Source organism: Pan paniscus, chromosome 8 (assembly GCF_029289425.2).
Source record: "Pan paniscus chromosome 8, NHGRI_mPanPan1-v2.0_pri, whole genome shotgun sequence".
Taxonomy (NCBI): domain Eukaryota; kingdom Metazoa; phylum Chordata; class Mammalia; order Primates; family Hominidae; genus Pan; species Pan paniscus.
In genome coordinates, this window is record NC_073257.2 from 118,453,010 (window position 1) to 118,474,916 (window position 21,907).

At 41.4% G+C, this 21,907-nt stretch overlaps 1 protein-coding gene across 5 annotated transcripts in view; it reads right to left on the minus strand.

Moving 5' to 3' along the window:
* Window positions 1–1,462: 1,462 nt before the first annotated feature.
* Window positions 1,463–21,907, minus strand: part of SORCS1 (sortilin related VPS10 domain containing receptor 1) — a 589,577-nt gene continuing 569,132 nt past the window's right edge. Inside the window, exons 25-27 of one of the 5 annotated variants that reach the window (XM_055093367.2) lie at window positions 7,159–7,264; window positions 6,881–7,041; window positions 1,463–1,972 (exon numbers count right to left, since the gene is read on the minus strand). In XM_055093367.2, coding sequence (XP_054949342.1) covers window positions 1,893–1,972; window positions 6,881–7,041; window positions 7,159–7,264 — 347 coding nt within the window. In that variant the 3' untranslated portion in view covers window positions 1,463–1,892. Of the gene's footprint in view, window positions 1,973–3,371; window positions 5,347–6,880; window positions 7,042–7,158; window positions 7,265–21,907 lie in introns of those variants that run through there. The other 4 variants (XM_034931441.3, XM_014346596.4, XM_003825559.5 and 1 more) reach the window with 4 other exon arrangements.

The window sequence follows — 21,907 nt, forward strand, 5'->3', positions numbered from 1 at the left end:
CCAAAGTGCTGGGATTACATATTATTATTTTTTAGACACAAGGTCCTGCTCTGCTGTCCAGGCTGGAGTGCAGTGGCATGATCATCGCTCACTGCAGGCTGGAACTCCTGGGCTCAAGCAATCTCCCCCAACCCCTCGCCTTGGCCTCCCATAGCTCTGGGATTACAGGTGTGAGCTACAGTACCTGGTGCATTTGGGTTGGGGGAGATATATTGGTTATGATATGGGCTGGCCATGAAAGGGATGCTGTGCCAGTCACCTGCCTGTGTTCTCTCAAATCCATTTCCCACTCCCTCGCGGTTCACTTTGTATTCCAGAAAACAACATTTCCCAGGCTCCACGGCCCACTGGCTTGTGGCTGGGTTTGTGCAGTTAAAAGGATCGGCAACAGCAGAGAAGACCAGAGCAACAGAAAAAGCGAGCTACTTCTCCCTACCCCTCTGCTTGGGCAGCATCACAGGACAGGTAGCAGTCACGTCTCCTCCATGGCTCCAGCTCCTGCCAGACAAGTCCTCCATGACTTCAGCTTCAACCTGGTGGTCCTGACTCCAGGGCTCTGGTAATACCCGGATCTCTCCAGCACAGGGAAGTGAGAGGCTTCCTATTGAGGCTGATCTTAGAGTTGCCTCACCTGCTCCTATTTGGTATTTTTGTGCTTCCATTAACCCAGCAACACATTTTCTGTATTAACTCCCCTCTGTTTGACGTGTATAGGGATGCTGTCTGTTTGTTTGCCTGACACAGGTGATACATTGCTCCTGATAGGAAGGAGGTGCATGGGCTCTGGCCTGGAAAGGAATAAAGATTCAGGAATTTAGTCTGTGGGAATGGAAAGGTTAAGGGCCACCTAAAGTAACAGGAAGTTTCACACATGCTGAGATTGAGCTGAGGCAACACCACTCTGTGTCTCGGAGGCCTTCGGGAAGGCTAGGGAGGGTTTTATGCCTGTACAAATGTTTCAGCCAAATATCAGCACCAAATGATGCCCAGGGAGAAATGCCACTTACGTAGGCAAGCCACAGGGCTGAAAAGATGGATCCAGTCTACCACGTTATTTCCTGCTAACTTTAAATCAAATATTTGGGACCCTTGGGGAATGACTCACCCATAGTATTTGGAAAGGCAGAGCTGGAAGGGATCTTCTTCTTTCAAATTATATGAACAAGAGCACTAAAGCTCTTATATGTTAAAATGATTTGCTCAAGGTCACACAGCTGGCATAGCCAGAGGCGAACTCCTCTTTCCTGATTCCAGGTCCACAGCTGTTTTTACTCATCTGCTGTTTTTTACCACTCCCCATGTTTCAGTTCATTCCATGCAGGTTCGGTCCTTTGGTAACCACAAGGTTATGAACAAATTTGAATGGGTTTGTTCCCCATCAATAATTTCTAATTCTGAACTAATAATAACGAACACATACTCATGTACGTTCCAAAATAACCAGTTTGGACTAATTTTTAAATCAAAGTAATTTAATAAACAGACATTGTATAGTTAATTGAAATGCAGGTAGAATTCAGGTAGTACATACATTCTGCCTTGTTAGTAAAAAACAGCCAAAAACCTCAAGCCTGTGGTGTTTACTCTTTCTTATGCAATTAGCCTTTATGAAATCCTATACATGCAACACTTCTATATTTAGAATGAACACCAAGGGTTTAGGATTTAAAAAAAAATACCTGAGGCAAAGACTTTAGAGACATTATCTGTTTAATAAATATGATTGTAAAAGCAATAAACAAGAGCAATTATACATTACACTACATAGTATTTAACAAAAAATACATCAAAAGTCATTTTAAAATTAGAAGTAGTTCCAATACTATAAGAAAACTTTCTTTTTTTTTTTTTAAATTGGCTTCCTATAAAAATAAGTCGGCAAATGAGAGATTTCAATGCTCAGTTGGATTCCTGGAAAACACAGAACAGCTGCCAAGCACCCCACTGCTCTCAAAGTTGCTGTTTGGAACTTCTGAAAAAAAAGCAAAGCAAACCTCTGCATTTTGGACAGTGAATCCAATTAAAAATAAGGCAAGGTAGAAAGTGTTGCTTGGGTGGTTCAGGGTAGAACATGCACAGTTTGCCTTCTGGGATTTTGGAAAACGTTGCAGTGTCAGATTTTTAGCTTGCCCTGAATCTTACCTTCCACATACATCCCTCCCTACACACTCCTCTGACCTTAAGCCCACCAAACTCCTTGTGTGTTTGCACCTGCGATTAGCGAGTAGGTAGGCACTTAGGTCCCTCCCATTTGTAGGCTCTCATTACTGCCTTCTGTTTGAGATTCAGCTGGAATGGCCTAGTACAATGGTTCTCAAACTTTAGTATTTATCACAATCACTGGGAGGGCTTGTTAAAATAGGTGGCTGGGCCCACTATCACTTAGCAACAGAGAACACCACTATTCATCCCCTAGGGTTTCTAATTCAGCAGGTATGGGGTACGGATCCAGAATCTGGATCTCTAACAAGCCCAAGTGATAGTGATACTGCTGATCCAGGTACCACACTTTGAGAACAACTGGCCAAGGTCATAAGAACAATGAGGTCCTCCTCTCTGAGCAGCACCTTGCCTCACTAATCTCCTACAGATGGGAGGGAGCTTTGAGGAGAGGCACATGAGGATCCTGGAGATGCTGAATCTCTAGCTGGCCATCTTTGGTCACTTCCCAAAATGCCAGGCATCTCATGTCGACCTCTATTTTTAATTAGGATTTACAGCCCATTCTTCCCTATGTCTTTCCATTCATTTATTTCTTCAACAAATAGTTTTCATACTACTACTCTAGGCAAGGCACTGTGCTAGAATAAGAGTGTTATTCCTCTTTCATACTTTTCTAATTAAAATGAATTGAACTGCAACTCTGAGGACTCCCTGTGCTGGTTTGAGTGAGCCTCTTTTGATTTTCCAACACTTTGTCTTCCAGATTAAATTTGGGAGGCTCCAACTGAAGAGGATCAATGAGGATGTTTCCTATGAGATAGGAAGCCTGGCAGGTTGGGGATCAATTGAGTTCTACAAATAGGTGACTGCCTCAGGCCTAGCCCATTTCCCAGATTCATATGGGGTATCCTCAACCATAAACATCTCTGCCTGACAAACTTCTGACAGCAGCTTTGCTATTCTTTCTGTGCCTGAACTACATGAAGTCATGGACATCAGGATCTTTAGGACACCCTCATTATCACCAGGGCCTGTGTTATACCCTGTTGGCTTAGGGACATAGCAAAGAAGGAGGCTGAGCATACTAAGAGGTTTATCAGAACTTCTTTCTCCTACAGTTTATAGTGGGCTTTGCCCAGTCCATAATACTAAAGGGGCCTCTGCTGAACAGGCTTTTGTTTCCCTCTTTCTCTGAGCCTTCTTTCATGATTACCCTGGGAAAAATGGGGTTTCTTCATGCTTTGTGCCAATCTTTTTTGCCAATCAGTAACTTTTCTCCTTTATACAGACTTAAATCTTTACTTTAATGATACTATGATACTCAGAGGTCAGAGAGCACACATGAAATCACTGGGATCATCCTAAATAATCAAACTCTCACCCTAATGTAAGACAAGACCCCCATTTAGTCTCTCAGACTGTTTGACACTCTTAAACACAAAGTCCATTAACCTGTTTCTCCTTCCAGTTAAAATCAGTTTTATTTTACAAACATTTCTATTCTACTGTGAGAGTGGAAATACCAGGTAACAGCAACCGTCACAGGAGGAAATTGCCCTGCGAAATTGTCACACATTCAAAACATTTCTCACAAGAATCTTCTGGAATCAGATCGCACGAGATTTTCGTTAAGGTGTGAGAACACCACAATTCATCTCTATGCTTTCTTTTCCAAAGTACATGGCCAGGTTTGAATTACTTTGCATATATCAACTCTTTCGCATACAGTATATGTTTCCAGGTGGGAAAAGGCAGGGATATTTGAAAAAGGCAGGTTCTAGAGGAAAAGACAAAGATACATGAAACTGAACCCTGCTGTGCAGGATGCAGCAAGGTCCATGGGCACAGAAGCTGGCATGCTTGGGAATGTACAAAACTGACAAAGGGCTCAGAAACTTGCGAGTAGTGGGGGCAGGGGCGGCACAGGCCAGGCCAGTATTTAGGAAACGTCAGGGTTAATGTCCAGAATCTAGCAATATGTTTGGGAAGAAAAACTGAGAACAGTTGAAGGACAACTTACTTGGGGTTTGGAGGGAAGAGATTCAAAGATATCAACAGATCATGGTCACACATGGATGACAAACAAATGTGAAGACAGGACAATGGGTAACTAATGGGATTCCATTTCCTACTGCAGTTGGGGCAGGAGTAGGGAAAGCTGCAAGGGGAGGCAATCATGGTGGAAAGAGGTGAACAGGAAACCAAGGTCCGTTTCTGACATGCTTTGCCTCCCTGCCTCCCTTCCTTCCTTATTCTACCGGCACAAAGGGATCTTCAACTTGCATCTTTGTTCCTGTGGCCACAGAGAGTGCAGAAAGCAGTCTTGTGGCCACTGCTGACCAACAGAGCTACCAAAGCTAACTTAGAAGGGAAATGACAGTATGGAAAGTGGAACAGAGAAACAGCTCAGGGTTTCAAACTCCTGTGCACGTCTTTGTGTCTTATGAAAGGAGCTGGGGTAGCTAATCCACCCATCAGCCTTTAATGCTAAAATAGCTGATAAATCTAGAGCCAAGAATATTTCCAAAAATACATGCAGATTTCCTTGGCCTATATATGTTATGAATTTTCTACAAACACGACCGATCAGAAAAAAGAGAGAGAAGAAGAAAGAGGGAGAGGGGAGTGTTTTCCATTAAAATAGAGCACCTGTACACTGCCCCTCCAGACATGTTCTCAGAGTATTGTCCACATGCACAGGCTTAAAGCTAAAAACCCTTGTTGTCTGTGTCTGAAGAATTAAAAAGTCCCGATGCAGTGAGTGTTTGTTTGTTTGTTTGGATTTTGATTGTTTATATTTTATGTTTTGTTTTGTTTTTGTTTTTGTTTTTTTACTGGCGTCCTCCATTCAAACATTTACATAGGTAGGGATTTCTTTTGTGCTTTGATTCTCAGCAACTATGGAAATACTTCCTGGCAAAATAGGAAACAGAACAACAAAGGAAAGAAAAAAAACACAAAGTTAGTGGTCATGAAGGATGATGTACTTGACAAGAGCGAAATTCTTTCCTGATCAGCAGGTCGCCTGTAGCCTTTGGGGGTTTTCCTTAAATTGCATACTGTGCCCCAGCAGATCCCCGCTTTGGCGTTGAAGGCGGAGTGGCGTGTCTTGCTCTTTGCAATCGGAGAGATGAGTCACCAGGTTGAGTAGAAGGGGAGGGAGGGGAGGGTAAAGCTACTCTCCTAAGAGAAAACGTGTAACACTTACTCATTTAATGACACTGGAAAGGGAAAGGTGTCAGAGACTTTGCAATGTGCTGCGATATCTTCCTGGAGAAGGAGGAATTACTACTTTAATAAAGCAAACAGAGGCTGTGCTTCATACCCTACGGAAATGCGACTGAGAACCAAACGATCCCCAAAAATGCACTTAGAAGCTTTAGGAATGAGTAGACAGGGTGAATGCCTCTCTGGACTTGAAGGCAGAAAAGACTTTTCTCTTTTTAGCCCCAAGCAATCACACATTTATTACCTTGCCTCTCCAAATGAAAGAAAGTGCACTGTGAAAATCGGACACCAGGTGTGACTGCAGTTGTTATCATTATCTATGATAGGAGCCAGTCACTGCATTTACATTTCCCCTTAACACAGCCACAGACCTTTCCCATATTCATTTAAAGAGGGTTATGTTTCCGTTTACATACTCATTGTTTTCCAAGTAAGATTAAAAATTTTATGTAAAGGCCTTCTAGGTGGTTTGGCATTATCACATTAGAGTGGAGCATGAATGGTTATATAATAATTTATTCACTGTTGTCAGCAATGCAGGATCTAGATGTAAACATATAAGGCTTCAGCTCCTAATGCCAACAGACAGGAGGAACCAGACAGAGAAATGGATCAGCAATAGTGGCTTCATAGGTTTGTCTAGCTTCCTGGAAAATTTCTGCTGCAATAAATAGCAGAATCTAGCAAGTGAACGTCAGATTCTCTATACCTCGTTGTTGGATTCCCATGCCTACTTCACAGGCAGAGAGAGAGCCACTGAAATATGAGAAAGTCCATTTTACAACTTCTGGTAAGGGACAGTCAAAAAAGAGGAAGAAATTTGCTAATCTGCTCTGTAATAGTCTCACCCACCAGTGGTCTCTCTCAGGATGCTCCACTGCCTGGATGTCTGCAAACATTATGCCTCTTGTCCTCAATCTTAGGTTCCAAATCTCCTGAGGGAAAGTTCCTAGACTACCAATAGATGTAAAAAAAAAAAAAATTCCCTGGATGATCAGGCTGGCCACTCTCCTTATGTCACTCCTCTACTGGTGTTCCAGAGCAGTTTGCCCTCCTTAGAGCTGTATCCAGTTGAGGCTACCATGTTTCATTCTAGTCAATACATACCATGTCCTGCAAACCCTGCCCAGCCCTCTGGTCCACCAGCCTTAGCCTCTGAGGCCTCTCCTTCTTATATACCATTAAAGCAAATGCTTCGCTCTTTGCCCATAAACATATAACATTTTAACATTTTAAGCCCAATATTTTAGGGAGGGTTTTGCAAAAGGAGGAATAAACTAATGAGAGAAAAAAACTAGATAGAAGCAAGAGGTTTGTTTGTTTTTCCCCCATCCCAATGAGAGGAAGCAGGGAAAAAGCCATCTTAGCCGTTTCTCTCAGGGGTGTTAGAGCAAAAGAAAGTGGTTATGTCAAGCCAGAAAGGGGTTAGAGAGAGAGTCAGCCATTGCCTACTCAGCCGAACAGCTGATGGCTACTGGGAATCATTTACCTATGAGCTGGGATTCCACCTTCTCATCTATAAGCTGGCCAGGCCTCCTTAGTTCAGTCTGAGGGACATTGGGCCTGCTTTCAGAGTGACTGACTGGACTGATCATCTCTTGTTCTTTCTCATTCTGCATCTGGGCATAAACATTAATCCCCGGGATCTTCCTAAAATATTAATAGAAACCATCACTGCTATACACATCACTGTAACACATGCTTCTGAACCTGTCAGGGAGAAGGAAGAGGTCAGGGGTGGGGGAACGTGGATAGAGGGACACGCACCTTTTAAACTTGTAGATGACGAACACTGCCAGCCCCACAAACACCACTGAGAGCAGCATCAGCATGGCAGATCCACTGTGGGTTGGAGTGAGGTCCACCAGGGGGGCTTGTGGGGGAAACAGAGCAGAGAAAAATGAGCAGAGAACTGGGCAGGTGAGACTCTATGAGAGGCTCAAATGTTTCACACACAAGCATGGTAAGTCCCGGAAAACCATGTGGGATATACACACAAGATGCATGTCACATGGCTGACATGGGATGCATCTAAGCCCACCCCTACTCCCACCCCAAATGTTCCTGCTCTGCAGCAGAGCAATGAAAAGCACAGACCCCAGGGCCAGGCTGTCTGGATTCAGGTCCCACTCTAACTAGCTATGTGGTCTTGGGCAATTTGCTTCACCTTAATGTACCTTATGTGGTAAAATAAAAATAATGGTATATACTTCATTGGGTTCTTATGAGGATTAAGTGAGCTAATGTATGTTACGCATTGAGAAAAGTGCCAGGCACATAGTAAGTCATGTACCTATTAGATTTCATTTCTACTGCTGCTAGTATTATTATTATTAATCAATATTTATAATAAAAATAATTATATTTTATTATACTCTGAGTGTAAGCTTTTTCCACAAAGCAAAACAGATTGCCAATAAAACCACCTGCAGGAATATATTTGTGAATTCAACCACCCCGTCACCCCTACTCCAGTAGTTGTCATGTGAGAAAAATAATTGGAAAGTTGTCATACGTGAGAGAAAGAACAGCAAAGTGATGGAGCATGCTTGTATTTTTGTACACAGGAAACTGATGGCCAAGTGAGTATTTCACGAGGGTAGCCGCGGAGATGCTGAAGGAGGGATATGCCACCTGGCTGTCTCCACAATTTCCCAAAAGCTCTGACAGCCCTCCCCAAGATGCTCCAGCCTCTCAAACACAGTGAGTTTTTCTCTCAGACAAAACAGAAGCCTCTGCCTCCATAAAAGAGTCTCCCTCCCTGAGTTTCCCCTTAAGGTGCAGTCTGGAAAACACTTCTCGCCACCTCTCCACCTTCCCCCATCTCACAGTCAAACTGGTTGTACCTGTAGACTTTGCAATTAATTTCTACCCTCTTAAAAGCTGACATTTTGCAAATGTAGTGCAGCTCATGCATAAAAGACAAGCCACATGTACTCCATGGAAGCCTTGGTGCTGACCTTTACCTTCCATCAACTTAAGCAAAGCCTGATACCCAGAAATACAGGTGACCTTTAATCACCATTTTCTGTGGTTTTCTCTGGTGTGAGCCGAGAGGGCAACATTCTAGTCACCCAGGTAAAAAAGTTCAAGAATAAGTGGCTATAATACTGATGGCCTCAGACAAGACTCTCAGTTGCTTCTGCTCTGTCTGTTCTTTTCAGGATTACATCTCTGCCACTCTGTATTGATACTGGAAAGCATATTCCATCTAACCACACAGTTTTGGTGAAAAATGAAAGCTACCCCTTCCTTCTCAGAAAATAGTCATTTCAGGAGAGTTGGCTTTCAGGAGGCACTGAATATAAGGAACCCCCCACCCCCGCTATTTTCTCTCCCCTGTAAGTCAAACATCACCTCAGTTTTGAAATGGGAATATATAAGTTTGTGTGTAAAAGATGGGTGGGGTCCCACTGCCGTGGAACGCCCAAGGCAAATTTTCTTTTGGTTCAAAATTAGAAAACAAAGCTCTCAATGCCATCAGCAGAGAGGTTCAGAAATTCTTCAGAACTCACCCTGCAACTGGTAGGATGTCATCAGGGGAAGGGAACACCTTCCATTTGTCATAGACATTATCACAATTGATTTTCACAAATGGAAGGCAGTGACTATGATCCCCATTAAACAGATAACAATGAAGTTCTCATTGGTTAGTGTTGTTTTAAAAGGACTTAGTACTTACTAGTAAACGGAAGAACCAAGACTTGAACCTGAATCGTCATACACACACACACACACACACACACACACACTTTCTATATACTCAATCCTGGGCTAATTTCAGTAAAAGACATATTTCTGAGGATGGGGATTAGGACTAAGACTATAGCACAAAAAGCAAATTAACAAGGGGCACAAGTTAAAATACTAAGTTTTAAAAGGAGCAGTAGGAATAATAAATCATGTACTCTTAACGTTTGGAAGACAGGTATGTGTATACATATATGCATACATGTATATATATGTATGGATATGTATGTGTGCATGCAAACACACACACACAGAATACAGAAATGAAGCCTCATGTACCTACCACTCAGCTTCAACAACCATCAACCAACAGCCAATCTTATTTTATCCAGTCCCCACAACCTCCAACCACTGGATTATTTTGAAATAAATCTTGGAAAACTTATAATTTAACCACCTATAACTCTAAAAGATAAGATCTCTCTCTCTCTCATCATTATCACAATACCATCATCACATCAAGGAAATTATATTAGGAAGATGTTTTAAAGGCAATATTCTAATGCAAACCCTTAATTTGTCAGGGAACAATGGAGGCTCGGAAGGGGCCACAGATGATTGGGATGGTTAGAGGTTGAAATAAAGCTAAACTTTTCACTCCTAACTAAATGCTCTTTCAGAATAACCAGAATACCAGTGATATGAAGCAACTAAGAATACTGAGCTTGCTTGAAAAGGTTGGCATTTGAAATAAATGGAAAACTGAGAGAAAATTACTTTGTCCAAGCTGTCAGCAACACAGCAAACTCGCATATGCATGCATGCACACACACAAACACATACACACACACACACACACACATGAACCTTTTCCCTTCTCTTTCCTTCCTCCTATCTCTCCCCATCCCCAGGTTGTCTTTCAATTCTAAATCATTTACACTTAAATCATCATTCTTCAACAAGCAGCATTAATACTGTTAAGTAATTAGCATATTATTCTGGGAAAATGAAACTTCTGTATCCCAGTTCTAAAATGTGTGTTATCCATTCACCCTCCCCATCTCTGCATCAGTCAGTCATTTCTCAGAGGCAGGAAGCAGGAAGCAGGAAGCAGCCAGCAGCAGTGGCCAGAGACTGACTACCACTGCCCTCTGTGTTCCGTGGGTGGTGTCTGCTTGCTGATCGGTGCCTGAGTATAAAGGGACCTATTATTGCTCCATACAACAGCAGCTGCATTTCTTAGTTGGCCCAGCACTTAGGTGCATTTGTGTGTGTTCTGCTGAGGGATGGAAACTTGTGATAAATGGGCTTTAGCTTGTTGTGTGGAATTAGCATACTTTAATCCCTTTCCAGTTGCAGCTTAAACAAGGTAGACGTGTAGGGGAAAGTGCTGAGCAGTTTTTTGCCATTATTCATGCACAAAGTAAAACATGGATACCAGCAGTACTCCAAGTGACTCAACATTTTTAAGCCTGCGTACTTGCACATATCATTTCTAAAATCCTTTGAGGAATTTGGAAATGCATTGAATTTTTATATTTTATTCATGAGGACCTGGGACGGTAATAATGGGAACGCTTACAATAATAACAACAATCTTCTTGTGAAAAGTGATTGCCACGTAGTAAGTGCTAAATAAATGGTTATAGTTGTATGTATGAGAACAAATTCAAAATTCCACATTTGGGGTTAAGTAATGATATGAGCCCTTTTCAGAATCAAACCTGGCTCTGTCACTTACAGACTAAGTGACTTAAATTAAATCTCAGTTTCCTCATCTGCAAAATGGAGACGAAACTAGTGTTTAGTCTAGAAATTTGTGAGATTAAAATGAGATGGAATTTATAAAGTACTGTCATAGTATTTGGGACAGACTACATGCCCAATATTTCTAACATTGTCATATTATTGCTATCATATTTCTGAAAGTGTATTCTTCTACAGAAAAAAAATCCTGAAAAATGATGACAGTTCTCTGGTGAGATAATTTGGGGCAATGATACATACAACATTCCCCATATGGAGATTCACAATGCACATCAGTATATTAAATGATCACAGCAGCCCTTGCAGAAAAGAACACATTTAACTTTACCATAGTCTTTCATAAACTCATTTGACCACAGACCCTTTGCAGAACTAGGTTCCACATAACACTCTAGGAAATGCCTCTCCCCAGGCACTGCTTTCCCTGTTGCTGCAGTTTTTTCATTTTGTTTTGTTTTGTTTTTAGATGAAGTTTTGCTTTGTCACCCAGACTGGAGTACAGTGACACAATCTCGATTCACTGCAATCTTCTCCTGTGTTCAATCAATTCTCCTGCCTCAGCCTCTCGAGTAGCTGAGATTACAGGCACCTGCCACCACGCATGGCTAATTTTTTTTTTTGTACTTTTAGTAGAGATGGGGTTTCAGCATGTTGGCCAGGCTGGTCTCGAAAGCTAACCTTGAGCGATCCACCAGCCGTGGCTTCCCAAAGTGCTGGGATTACAGGTGTGAGCCATCGCACCCGGCCCCTCTTGCTGCAGTTTTGCCCTTTGCTCAGTTTCTTTCCAAGTTTTAAGGTCAATAACATGGTAGCATCACCCAGTGAAGCCATGCAGAACAATCTTATTGTTGTCCAGTGTTCACTTTCATTCTATCAAAAGGACATTCCTGGAGAACTGCTACTTGCACTATGACCCCGAAACTTTCAACTCTAATTCTAATCCAAGAGTTAGTGTTTTCAGGATGTTGTAGAAGTAATTTACCATACCTTGATTTTCTTTTTTCCTCTCCTGACCCCAAAGTAGACTCAATTTAGGCTTGAGTTATATGCCTTGAATATCACAAAATCCATGTGGTCTGAAATATTTTTTCAGAAATTACAGTGATATGGGAATAGCACAGAGAAAGTTTATCCAGAATGCAGAATAGGCAGAAAGGCTTCCATTTACAGAGCACTTTCAGTTGTCCAATGGGCCTTCCCTCCATTTAGAAACAAATCCAATCATCAGAGTCTTAAAGTTTCCTATGTTATTGGGAAAAAGCCACAAGACTGCAGACTAGACTAGGTGGGAATTTCCAGGGAAGTCTCTTGTTAAAGTAGCCAATTGGGAGGCCATTAGACTGAGGCAGCTCTGGCGTCCTGGGTTCCTATGTAACCAAACCAAAACCCAAGTAAAGAGTAAACAGTCATATTCTAGGAAAACAAAACTTAAGCTTAATCAATTAGAAACCACTAGCTAATATCTAATGAGAGACTTTCTACTAGAATTATCCAAAGAAGGCTATTCCTCCATTTTAACCGATCAAATATTTTCTTTGCCTAGCTTTCACCTTCACCCCATAAAAGCTTCATGCCTTTTAGGGAGCCCTAAATCAACTGTGGTCTGGTGCTAACTGATTAATGAATCATTGTTTGCCCAAATAAACTCTTTAACATTTTAATGTGTCTCAGTTTGTCCTTTAGTAGCTCTAATGACAAGTGAAGCATTGTTTCTGAATTTAAACTGAGGGTGAATCTTCAGTAATATCCAGTGACAGGGAGTTGAGGTCACTTAGCCAAGTAATGACAAACATCAGTAACTCCAAGACCAACCATCATCATAATAAACAGACAAGAGGAGAAGAATGACTTATGGTTTTCTAAGGTTGGAAGGTGATGATTCCTGGCTACTATGTGAAATATTCCTCAAAGTGTAGTTTACGGACTACCTGAATCAGAATTACTTGGAGCACTTGTGAAAATATTGTTAGCTAGGCTTCACTTGAAAAAAACATGTATAGTACAAAAAAAAAAATTAGCCAGGCATGGTGGCAGGCGCCTGTAGTCCCAGCTACTCGGGAGGTTGAGGCAGGAGAATGGCATGAACCCGGGAGGTGGAGCTTGCAGTGAGCCGAGATCGTGCCACTGTACTCCAGCCTGGGCAACAGAGCGAGACTCTGTCTCAAAAATAAAAAAATGTATAGTCTTTGAGAGTAGGTCTCCAAAATCCATATATGTGACAAGGTACACTGGTAATTATTATGTATAACAGTTTGAGAATACTGCATAGCAGGCCCCAGATATTCTCACTCATAAAACTTCCAGTCCTGTCTTTAGGGCATGTCTGACTTTTATAGTTTCTGGATCACTAAAACAAAGCAAAAATACCCCCCTACACACACAAATGTGCCCCTTTGCTGTTGATAGTAGCTCAATCTGGTGATGGTTCCAGAAGAAAGTTTGTTAAACTACCTAAAAGCATCTCAAGTCTCCCCTAAGTGAGCAGTCAGCCTCATGTAGATATGGATTACATTGCTGGCTCAATCCTCTACCCTTCTCTGTGTCTAAACTTTGTGCAATGAGTTTGAAGCTTGTCTCACCTAAAAGGCAAGAGGTAAAATCTGTTTCTTCATGTCTTGAATCTGAGCTATCATTATAATCTGCATCTGGCAATGGAATGCAATGGAAGCAATGGTGTGCTAATTGTGAATTTCACGGCCTTGCATACCTCTGCTTTTTCTCTTGGAATCCTACCACTGCCATGTGTGAGCAAGACCAGAACAGTCAAAGGATGAAAGGCCATGTAGAGGCCAGGTTAATTATTCCAACCAAAGCATGCTAGAGCAGCCTGCAGGCAGCTGACCCGTAACATGTGAGACAGACCAGCCAAGATCAGCAGAGCTCCCCAACCAACAACCCATAGCTGATTGCAGACAGACAAGTGAATGTAGATAAGACTAGACGCATAAGCAAAAATAAATGCTTACCATTAAGCCACTGAACTTCTAGGTGGTTTGTTACATAGCAATAGCTTATTTACTTTCCTCAAAAGTCTCTTTCAACTGGTTATTCAATTACCAATTATTACCTTTGAGCTCCACATTAGCCAATTTTTGGTATAGTCTTCTATCCCCACTCTCAGGGTGGCAGGGTAAAAGTAAGAAGACCATACATATTATTTTCAAAGATAAGACACTTTAAGAATGAAAGGGGGTGCTATTAAAGCTTACGCTGATATAGCATAGATAACCCAGGACAGTCCTGATCACTCTAGGTATAAGAAACTTGGTGTCTAAAGGGTAGGTTGTCCTATGTTCTGGCATCTTGTCTGTATTTTATATGTGTTATCCTTCCCCTTTGCTTTACTTTTCTTTTTTCTTTTTGCTAATTTCTCTTGACTATCTGCCTTGCCTTCCCCTGGGAAACTGCATTTCTGACGCATGTTTGTGCCCCTGTTTCTGTTCATCTGACTGTTCCTTGCTGGCCATTCTCTGACCAAGAGTTTCCAGACATATCCTCTAGCCTGGTTAACTCAGTCTAGTTACCCTGTAATCATTTCAGCCCCTTTTACAGTCCCCCGTAATCTCAGAAAAAAAGAAATGGTGAAGAAAGAATTTATTAGAAGCTAGGCCAGGCATGGTGGCTCATGCCTGCAATCTCAATGCTTTGGGAGGCTGAAGTGGGTGAATCTCCTGAGGCCAAGAGTTTGAGATCAGCCTGGGCAACATAGCAACACCCTGTCTCTACAGAAAATAAAAATATTAATTGGATGTGGTGATGCGTGCCTGTAGTCCTAGCTACTCGAGAGGCTGAGGCAGACAGATCGCTTGAGCCCAGGAGTTCAAGGCTGTAGTGAGCTATGATGTGCCCCTGCCCTCCAGACTGGAAAACAGAACTAGATTCTGTGTCTAAACGAAGCCAACGAGCAACCTCATTGCTGCACGCTGGTAGGTAGATGAAAATATCACATTTAATCATATTGCGGGGAGGGATATATTTAGATATATATCTACATGATAAACCCACTATTGTTTATAACACCATAATGATTAAATAACTATGAAAAGCCGCTGGGTCTATGTATCTGTGCAACTACCTAATTACTTGAAGATAAAAAATATATTTATTTTGGGGAAAAATAAAAGGAAGAAAACATACCGGTACCACGGCTTTACTTAAAAAAAGACTTGTAAATGATTACTATGTAGATAATACGGTGACCGAAAACTAAAGAGACAGATAAACTTACTGGCTGTGGAAGAATTTCACCAGTACTAATTTCATCCCTAAATGGAAAATGTTATTGCAACAATTTACTTCACTTTACAGTTCAGAGTTCCACAACTCCTATTTGGCATCTGCATCCATAATGTTGTGGCTGAGATTATATTGTAGTTTCTAAAACTTCTTGACGAACGGTAATTCTCCCTTCAAGTGGAAAGTCTTTTTCTCAATGTGAAATTGTAGTGCAGAATTCATGATGTGTCACGACCTAGGTTGAAATTTGAAGTTTCTTATTCCCTCCCAAATTTACTCATAACACATCCAGTGGTAGCAACTGAAGCCTGGAAATATTAATTCTCTAATATCTCTGTGATAACATCTTTTTATTACACCTGCAAAAGAAATTAAACCAGTCAGCAGCAGCCATAGAGGCCAAGATAACACAAGATAACAGTTTTATTAAAAAACCCACACATACCCTTGACAAAGGACAGTTTTCCTGAACCGAGCAGTTTAAATAAGGCAACTGATAGACAGACAGGAGGAGGTAGAAGCAAAGTTCCTGTGTATTTTTTTTGGGGGGGGGTCATGTTTTTTTATTTAACCTGAGGTTTGAGGCTCTTCCTTTGATAAATATTAACCCTTTACCATTTTTATAATGTGCGTTTATCCAGAACTCCAGATGAACAGCGACCAAACTGGAAAGCCCAGCGTAGGGCAACCTCTGAATTCTGAAATATGTACAGACATATAGTGAAATGTAGCTGTATCATTTTATGCTCATACTGGCACATGAACAGCATCTAGATAATATTATTTGTTTAACTCTCATAAAACTCACGGCTGTTCAATTACATCTGCCATTAAGATTCCAGTTCACACTTTAATCATGTTTCAACTGCTTCATGGCCACAGCTCTTGGCTGGCCTTTGCCATTCATCTAGATTATGGATTTAATATGCCCCAGATTCAGGGGCATGTTTCATTTTCTCCCCCTTACTCATTGTCATTTGCCCATTCTGCCAATTAGGTTAGCTCCAAATATTCCAAGAAATTAGATTTTAATATTTATTACTAATTTCCTCCTGTACTTAATATTACAGGCTCTTCTTATTTAATTCATGCTTCTGTTTTAGTGGATGCCTTGAGTTGTAAATCAGATTTATTACTGGAGATAGTCGTTCACCTTTCCTTGTTATGCAGATGGATTTCTGTCTGTGAAAGGCTGTTGAACAGTGGTTGTTAAGACCAGTGAAGAGGCCACCGTCATAAGCATCATTAGCGGAAACTTGCTAAAAATGAAGATTCCTGGGGCCGTGCGCGGTGGCTCATGGCTGTAATCCCAGCACTTTGGGAGGCCAAGATGGGCAGATCACGAGGTCAGGAGATCGAGACCATCCTGGCTAACACGGTGAAACCCCATCTCTACTAAAAATACAAAAAATTAGCCGGGCGTGGTGGCAGGTGCCTGTGGTTCCAGCTACTCCAGAGGCTGAGGCAGGAGAATGGCGTGAACCCAGGAGGCAGAGCTTGCAGTGAGCCGAGATCACGCCACTGCACTCCAGCCTGGGTGACAGAGCAAGACTCCATCTCAAAAAAAAAAAAGAAGATTCCTATTCCTGGCTCCTTGGGATTCTTCACTGTGTGTGGTGAGGCTTAGAAAATCTCTATTTTTATAAAGCTTCCTAAGTTAATTGCAATGTAAAGTCACGTTTGAGAACAGCTGCTATTTATAGCAGATATCTCCCACCCTGAGTTGGAAAGAGTTTTCTAACTATGGGGCAGGGTTTCATGTATCTCAAATGCTTTGAGGGAACTAGTCAGCTCCAGCTCTTTTAGTTCTTTGAGCAGAAGTCCCGCCATCCAAATTGCAGTTCATTTGCCCAGTACATAACTTACGAAGGGCAAATAATCCCTAAAGGGTTGTTATTTGCTATTTAGGAGGTATCCATCTAGTTAGGCTTTTGCCTTCTCAAATAAAAGGTCAGTGTCGCCCCTTGCTTGCCCTCTTTTTACTTTCTATTCTCATGGAAGCCTTACCTATTCTGTCTTAGAAGAGTCAACAGGTTTTCAAGTCATTTCCCACTCCCTCCTTCTCCCCACCAAATATAAGGCCTAAATTTACTCATGACCAAGGGTTCTCATGAGAACAAAGATACAGGGTTTGATAGAGCTTGAAAGATTTAAATCGGCAATTAAGGCTTTAACTTATCACCTGTCAGCAGATTCCCCTCACCTGATTATCTGCTATGAGATGGTAAATTAAAGCTCATAGTTAAATGTATATTCTTGTCCTGGTCTTCTCAACTGAGTTTCCATTCCCTATTTCCAGCTTCCTGATGGGGTTTTTCACTTATATGTTTGATGACATCCAACCCAACATGAACCACCAAATTTATCATCTTTGACGACGAAAAAAAAAAAAAAAAAAACAAGCTCCACCTCCCAGGTCTCCATCTCGACTAAACAAATTACCATATCTTGCCACTTGCCACTTGAGTTGTAAACTTGTGTGTAAATACTTTGTTAAAAATAGAAATGATAATGGAGTTTTGCCCAAACCTATTATTAAAGGAAAAAAAAACCAAAATCCTTCTAGCAGCCTTTTTTCATTTTCCAAATTCATTATACCTTATCATCTCAAATTTGCATTAATAAAATTTCTTCACTAGCGCACAATGGATGATGGACAACAAAGTTTATAATATACTAGCATATTATTTTTCCTGAATTTTATCCCTCTCCCTTTGCTCATAATTTTACCCTCAATAAATATACTAATTATGAATATTTGAGGGTACATATCTAGAAGCCCCAATCCATGTCAGACAACACATAATTTTATACATAAACCATATAATTCCACCTTTCTGTGCCTTTGTGCAGGCTGGCCTCTCAACCTGCAACGCTTATTTGCTCATTTTTTGGTGAATTCCTATTCAACCTTAAAGACTCAGCTTTATTGAATCTTGTGCATAGAACATTTTTTCATTCTCCTCATTTAGAATTTAGTAAAGTTTCATGCAACTAGTATTTGTGCCTCAGGTCTAGCCAGCTCAGTGTGAGTGAGGGCCCTCACTCATCTCATATGCCCTGATAAACTATAGGTTTAAAGGAATAATTTCAAAGTAAGGCATAGAGTCATGTGATGAATAAGATGATAAATCTAAAAATGGATCCTGCCCTTGAGTAAATTTCAAGTTACTAGGGTCAATGAGAAAACTATTGGCATTTTAGGGATATTTTCTTAACGGCTCAGGTTTGTTCTTCCACAAGTAACTATACGGATCAAATGGTGTGCATTAGATTCAGGGCCTTCCAGATTCTTGCTAGAAAAACTCTCCCTAAAATGACATCATAGCTGTTTCATGTTTTTGTTGTTGTTTTGAGATGGAGTCTTGCTCTGTTGTCCAGGCTGGAGTGCAGTGGCACGATCTCAGCTCACTGCAACCTCTGCCTTCTGGGTTAAAGTGAATCTTGTGCCTCAGCCTCCCGAGTAGCTGGGGCTACAGGTGCACGCCACCATGCCTGGCTAATTATTGTACTTTTGATAGAGATGGGATTTCACCGTGTTGGTCAGGCTGGTCTTGAACTCCTGACCTCAGGTGATCCACCCACCTCATGCTCCCAAAGTGCCGATATTACAGTCATGAGCCAGTGTACCCAGCCCATTATAGCTCTTAAGATACATGATACAGAAGGCTAGGGCAAATGCATACACGAGAGATGGGGAGGACAAGGGAGGCATCACAAAAGATGTGAAGAAGGTTTGGCTGGTTTGTTAAGGTGAGGAGTGTGCAGTCCAAGGTGTGTGACCATGAGCTATGCCATGAAGTGAAGCTGCTCTGACACTGAAACCATGTCTTCCAGTGGCCAGAGCAATAAAATAAGGACCAGTGATTCCGTCTATTTGGTAACAGTCCCCTGCCAGTTGTTCTCCCATTCTCTCTCAGATCTCTCTTTCTGGGACGTAGAACTCCAGGAAGGATAGGCCCAGTTTTCCCTCAACTGCCCATTCCCCACAATGTGTATATAAACAATTACAATGCATATTTAAAGAACACCTGCCACAAGAAAAAAAAATACAAAGATTCCCTGGATGCTTATTGTGTAAATGAATGCAAGTCTCCACTGATGAGTTATTTGATAAGAAGAAGCATGTCATGGGGACAGGTTCACAAATGAATAAACTGAATAAACTGGATCTGAAGGTTAACTGCGGGAATGGGATTTTGAATATATCTCTGCAGGCTATAAATTATGCATATAATTATTCATAAAAACAATATTTGTTAAGCACCTGATATGTGCAAGTTATCTGCTAGGTAAAATGACGAAGATGATATAAAGACATATGAAGAAGCTGATATAAAGATAGGATGAACTATATCCACAAGAAATTAAATAGGACTGATTCAAAAGGTGATGGTCATGATCATCATCATCAGACAGATAAAGATCTAAAATTCCATGTGATTTCAGACATGGGGAAGATGTTGTCCAGGCAAATGTCTCTGGAAAGATGTCATGCAAATGTTGGCATTGAGCTGAGCCCTAAAGTACAGGTGGACAAGGAGAAATAGGTGAAGAAGTGGGGAGAAATATTCCAATCTGGAATATCATGAGTAGACGTACACTTTGGTCAAGACAGCAGTGCTTCCAGTCTAACACTAGCTTGACGGCATTCTATTCCCTTTTCCAACTCTTTGTATTGTTTTTGCAACATCATAGCCTTTGTTTGCTAAACATGGATGCCAGCTGCCATCAGGTACTAAAAGTCAAAGGGAGCCACTCAGGCCATGACCCTCCCTCAACCTTCTGGATAACATGTTTTTCATTCTCCCTTATTCTCATACAGGTTCAAGTCTCTCCTTTCTGCAAAGAGAATTTCAGAAACATACCTGTCAGGAGTGGTTAGACCCTTAAGAAAAACTGCATGAAAACCAAGAACCACAGGAATGGCTAGGAACAAAACAAGGACTACATTCAAAATTTAGCTCAGCTTAGATACCACAGTTAATGAATTCCCAAATGGAATGTGTTGGTGGGTGGGGGGCAGACACCATCCAGTCTCTAATGACATTCAGGTATCTGCAAATGCTTGTGTTCCCATAAAAGCAAACGGGGAAGTGAATTTGAAAACCAAAATAAGGCTAGTAAATTCTTGAAAAGAGACAGTTCTTTTTCCTTGGAGACAAACCAAATTATGCATTTGCTTCTCTCACCAACAACATACTCTGGCTCAAACATTTTTAAAAGAAGGCTGCTGAACATCTGCTGAGCAATTAATGGGATGCAATAGCATGTTGTAATGGTCCCTGGGAAGGTATTAGCAATCCTGCTTATGAGACATGAAATGTTGCTAACAATGGTTCTTTCTTTTTTTTTTCTTTTAATTTTTATTTTCCCCTGCCTACAGGGGGGATGAGAGAAAGAGAAATAGAGTTGAGGTGGAAGTTCTGCATCTCATACTCCTCCCCACTGTTTCTCTTTTTTTTCTTTTTTTCAGGCTTCCTTCTCCTTCTCTTCCTAGCCACCCAAATATTAATGTGTTAATTTCAACCTAATAAAAGCAATTGTGGTGGCTCATGCCTGTAATCCCAGCACTTTGGGAGGCTGAGGCAGATCACTTGAGCTCAGGAGTTCGAGACCAGCCTGGGCAACATGGTGAAACCCTGTCTCTACCAAAAACACAAAGAAACTTAGCCGGGCATGGTGGCATGAATCTGGTCCCAGCTACTTGGGAGGCTGAGGGCTTGAGCCCAGGGGGCAGAGGTTGCAGTGATCCGAGATCATGCCACTTCACTCCAGCTTGGGTGACTGCGTGAGACCCCATCTCAAAAAAAAAAAAAGAAACAAAACTGTGGCAAGTGTGTCTCAGCCCACCGATACCCTACCAAAGTGCCAAGTTTTCCATGAGTGAAGGGGGAATTCCCTCCACTATTTTTTGTATATGTAGGGCCTACCACCCTATTCAAATATTTTTTTTCTTTTTTTCTTTTAATCAGGTAGCTAAAGGTAACGTAGGAGCAATCACCAACAGGAAACAGATCCCTCCCATATTTTACTTCCTTATCACAATTGCTGTTCCCGTTGACACATGTTTGTCTTTTGCATACGAAAATCGAGCCCTGAGTGACTGTGCTCCTGTGGACACCGCCAGCTCTAATGTGTTATGACCAGCATAGCCAAACTCAATATAGCAAAAGTTTCCAAGACTCAGTTATTCCATTAGCCCATGACATTATCTTTGTTTACTTATCAAACTGGAGCTAATTATCCACATATAAATCTATATCTACTCCAGTTGCTGAACTAGCCATGACAGAAAACTTAATAATGCCAGTTGATCAGGCTTGGAATTATATAGCCGAAAGACCCTACTATCAAAACTAACAGGAAAGATTTCTACAATGGTTGGAAGTCAAAGAATTTTCTCACTCTCTCCAGATTGGTCCAGGCTAAGATTGGGCCTTTATTTGGAAATGCATATTTTTTTCTTTGGTGACTTTGTGTTACACATACCTATACTGCAAGGGGTTCTTCTTTAAATCTCAGTGTGCATATCTGGGTCCCCAAAATATACCTCCCTTTTGCCAGCCCTTCTTCCCAGGAGTCTTAGTCCTGCTTCCGAAACTCCTAGTTACAGAAAAAACTACAAACATGAATTGGAAACATTTTTCAGTTCTTCCCAACTTTGCATTATTTTTTGTCATCTGGAGTTTCTACCAGTGGGATTAACATATCATGGTTATCAGGAATTGACTTCCCTTCCCACATGGAGCTATAAATCCAAGGACCTTTGGATGCCTTTGCTGTATTCAGTTTCTCTGGCCAAGCCAGCTGGCCAAACCAG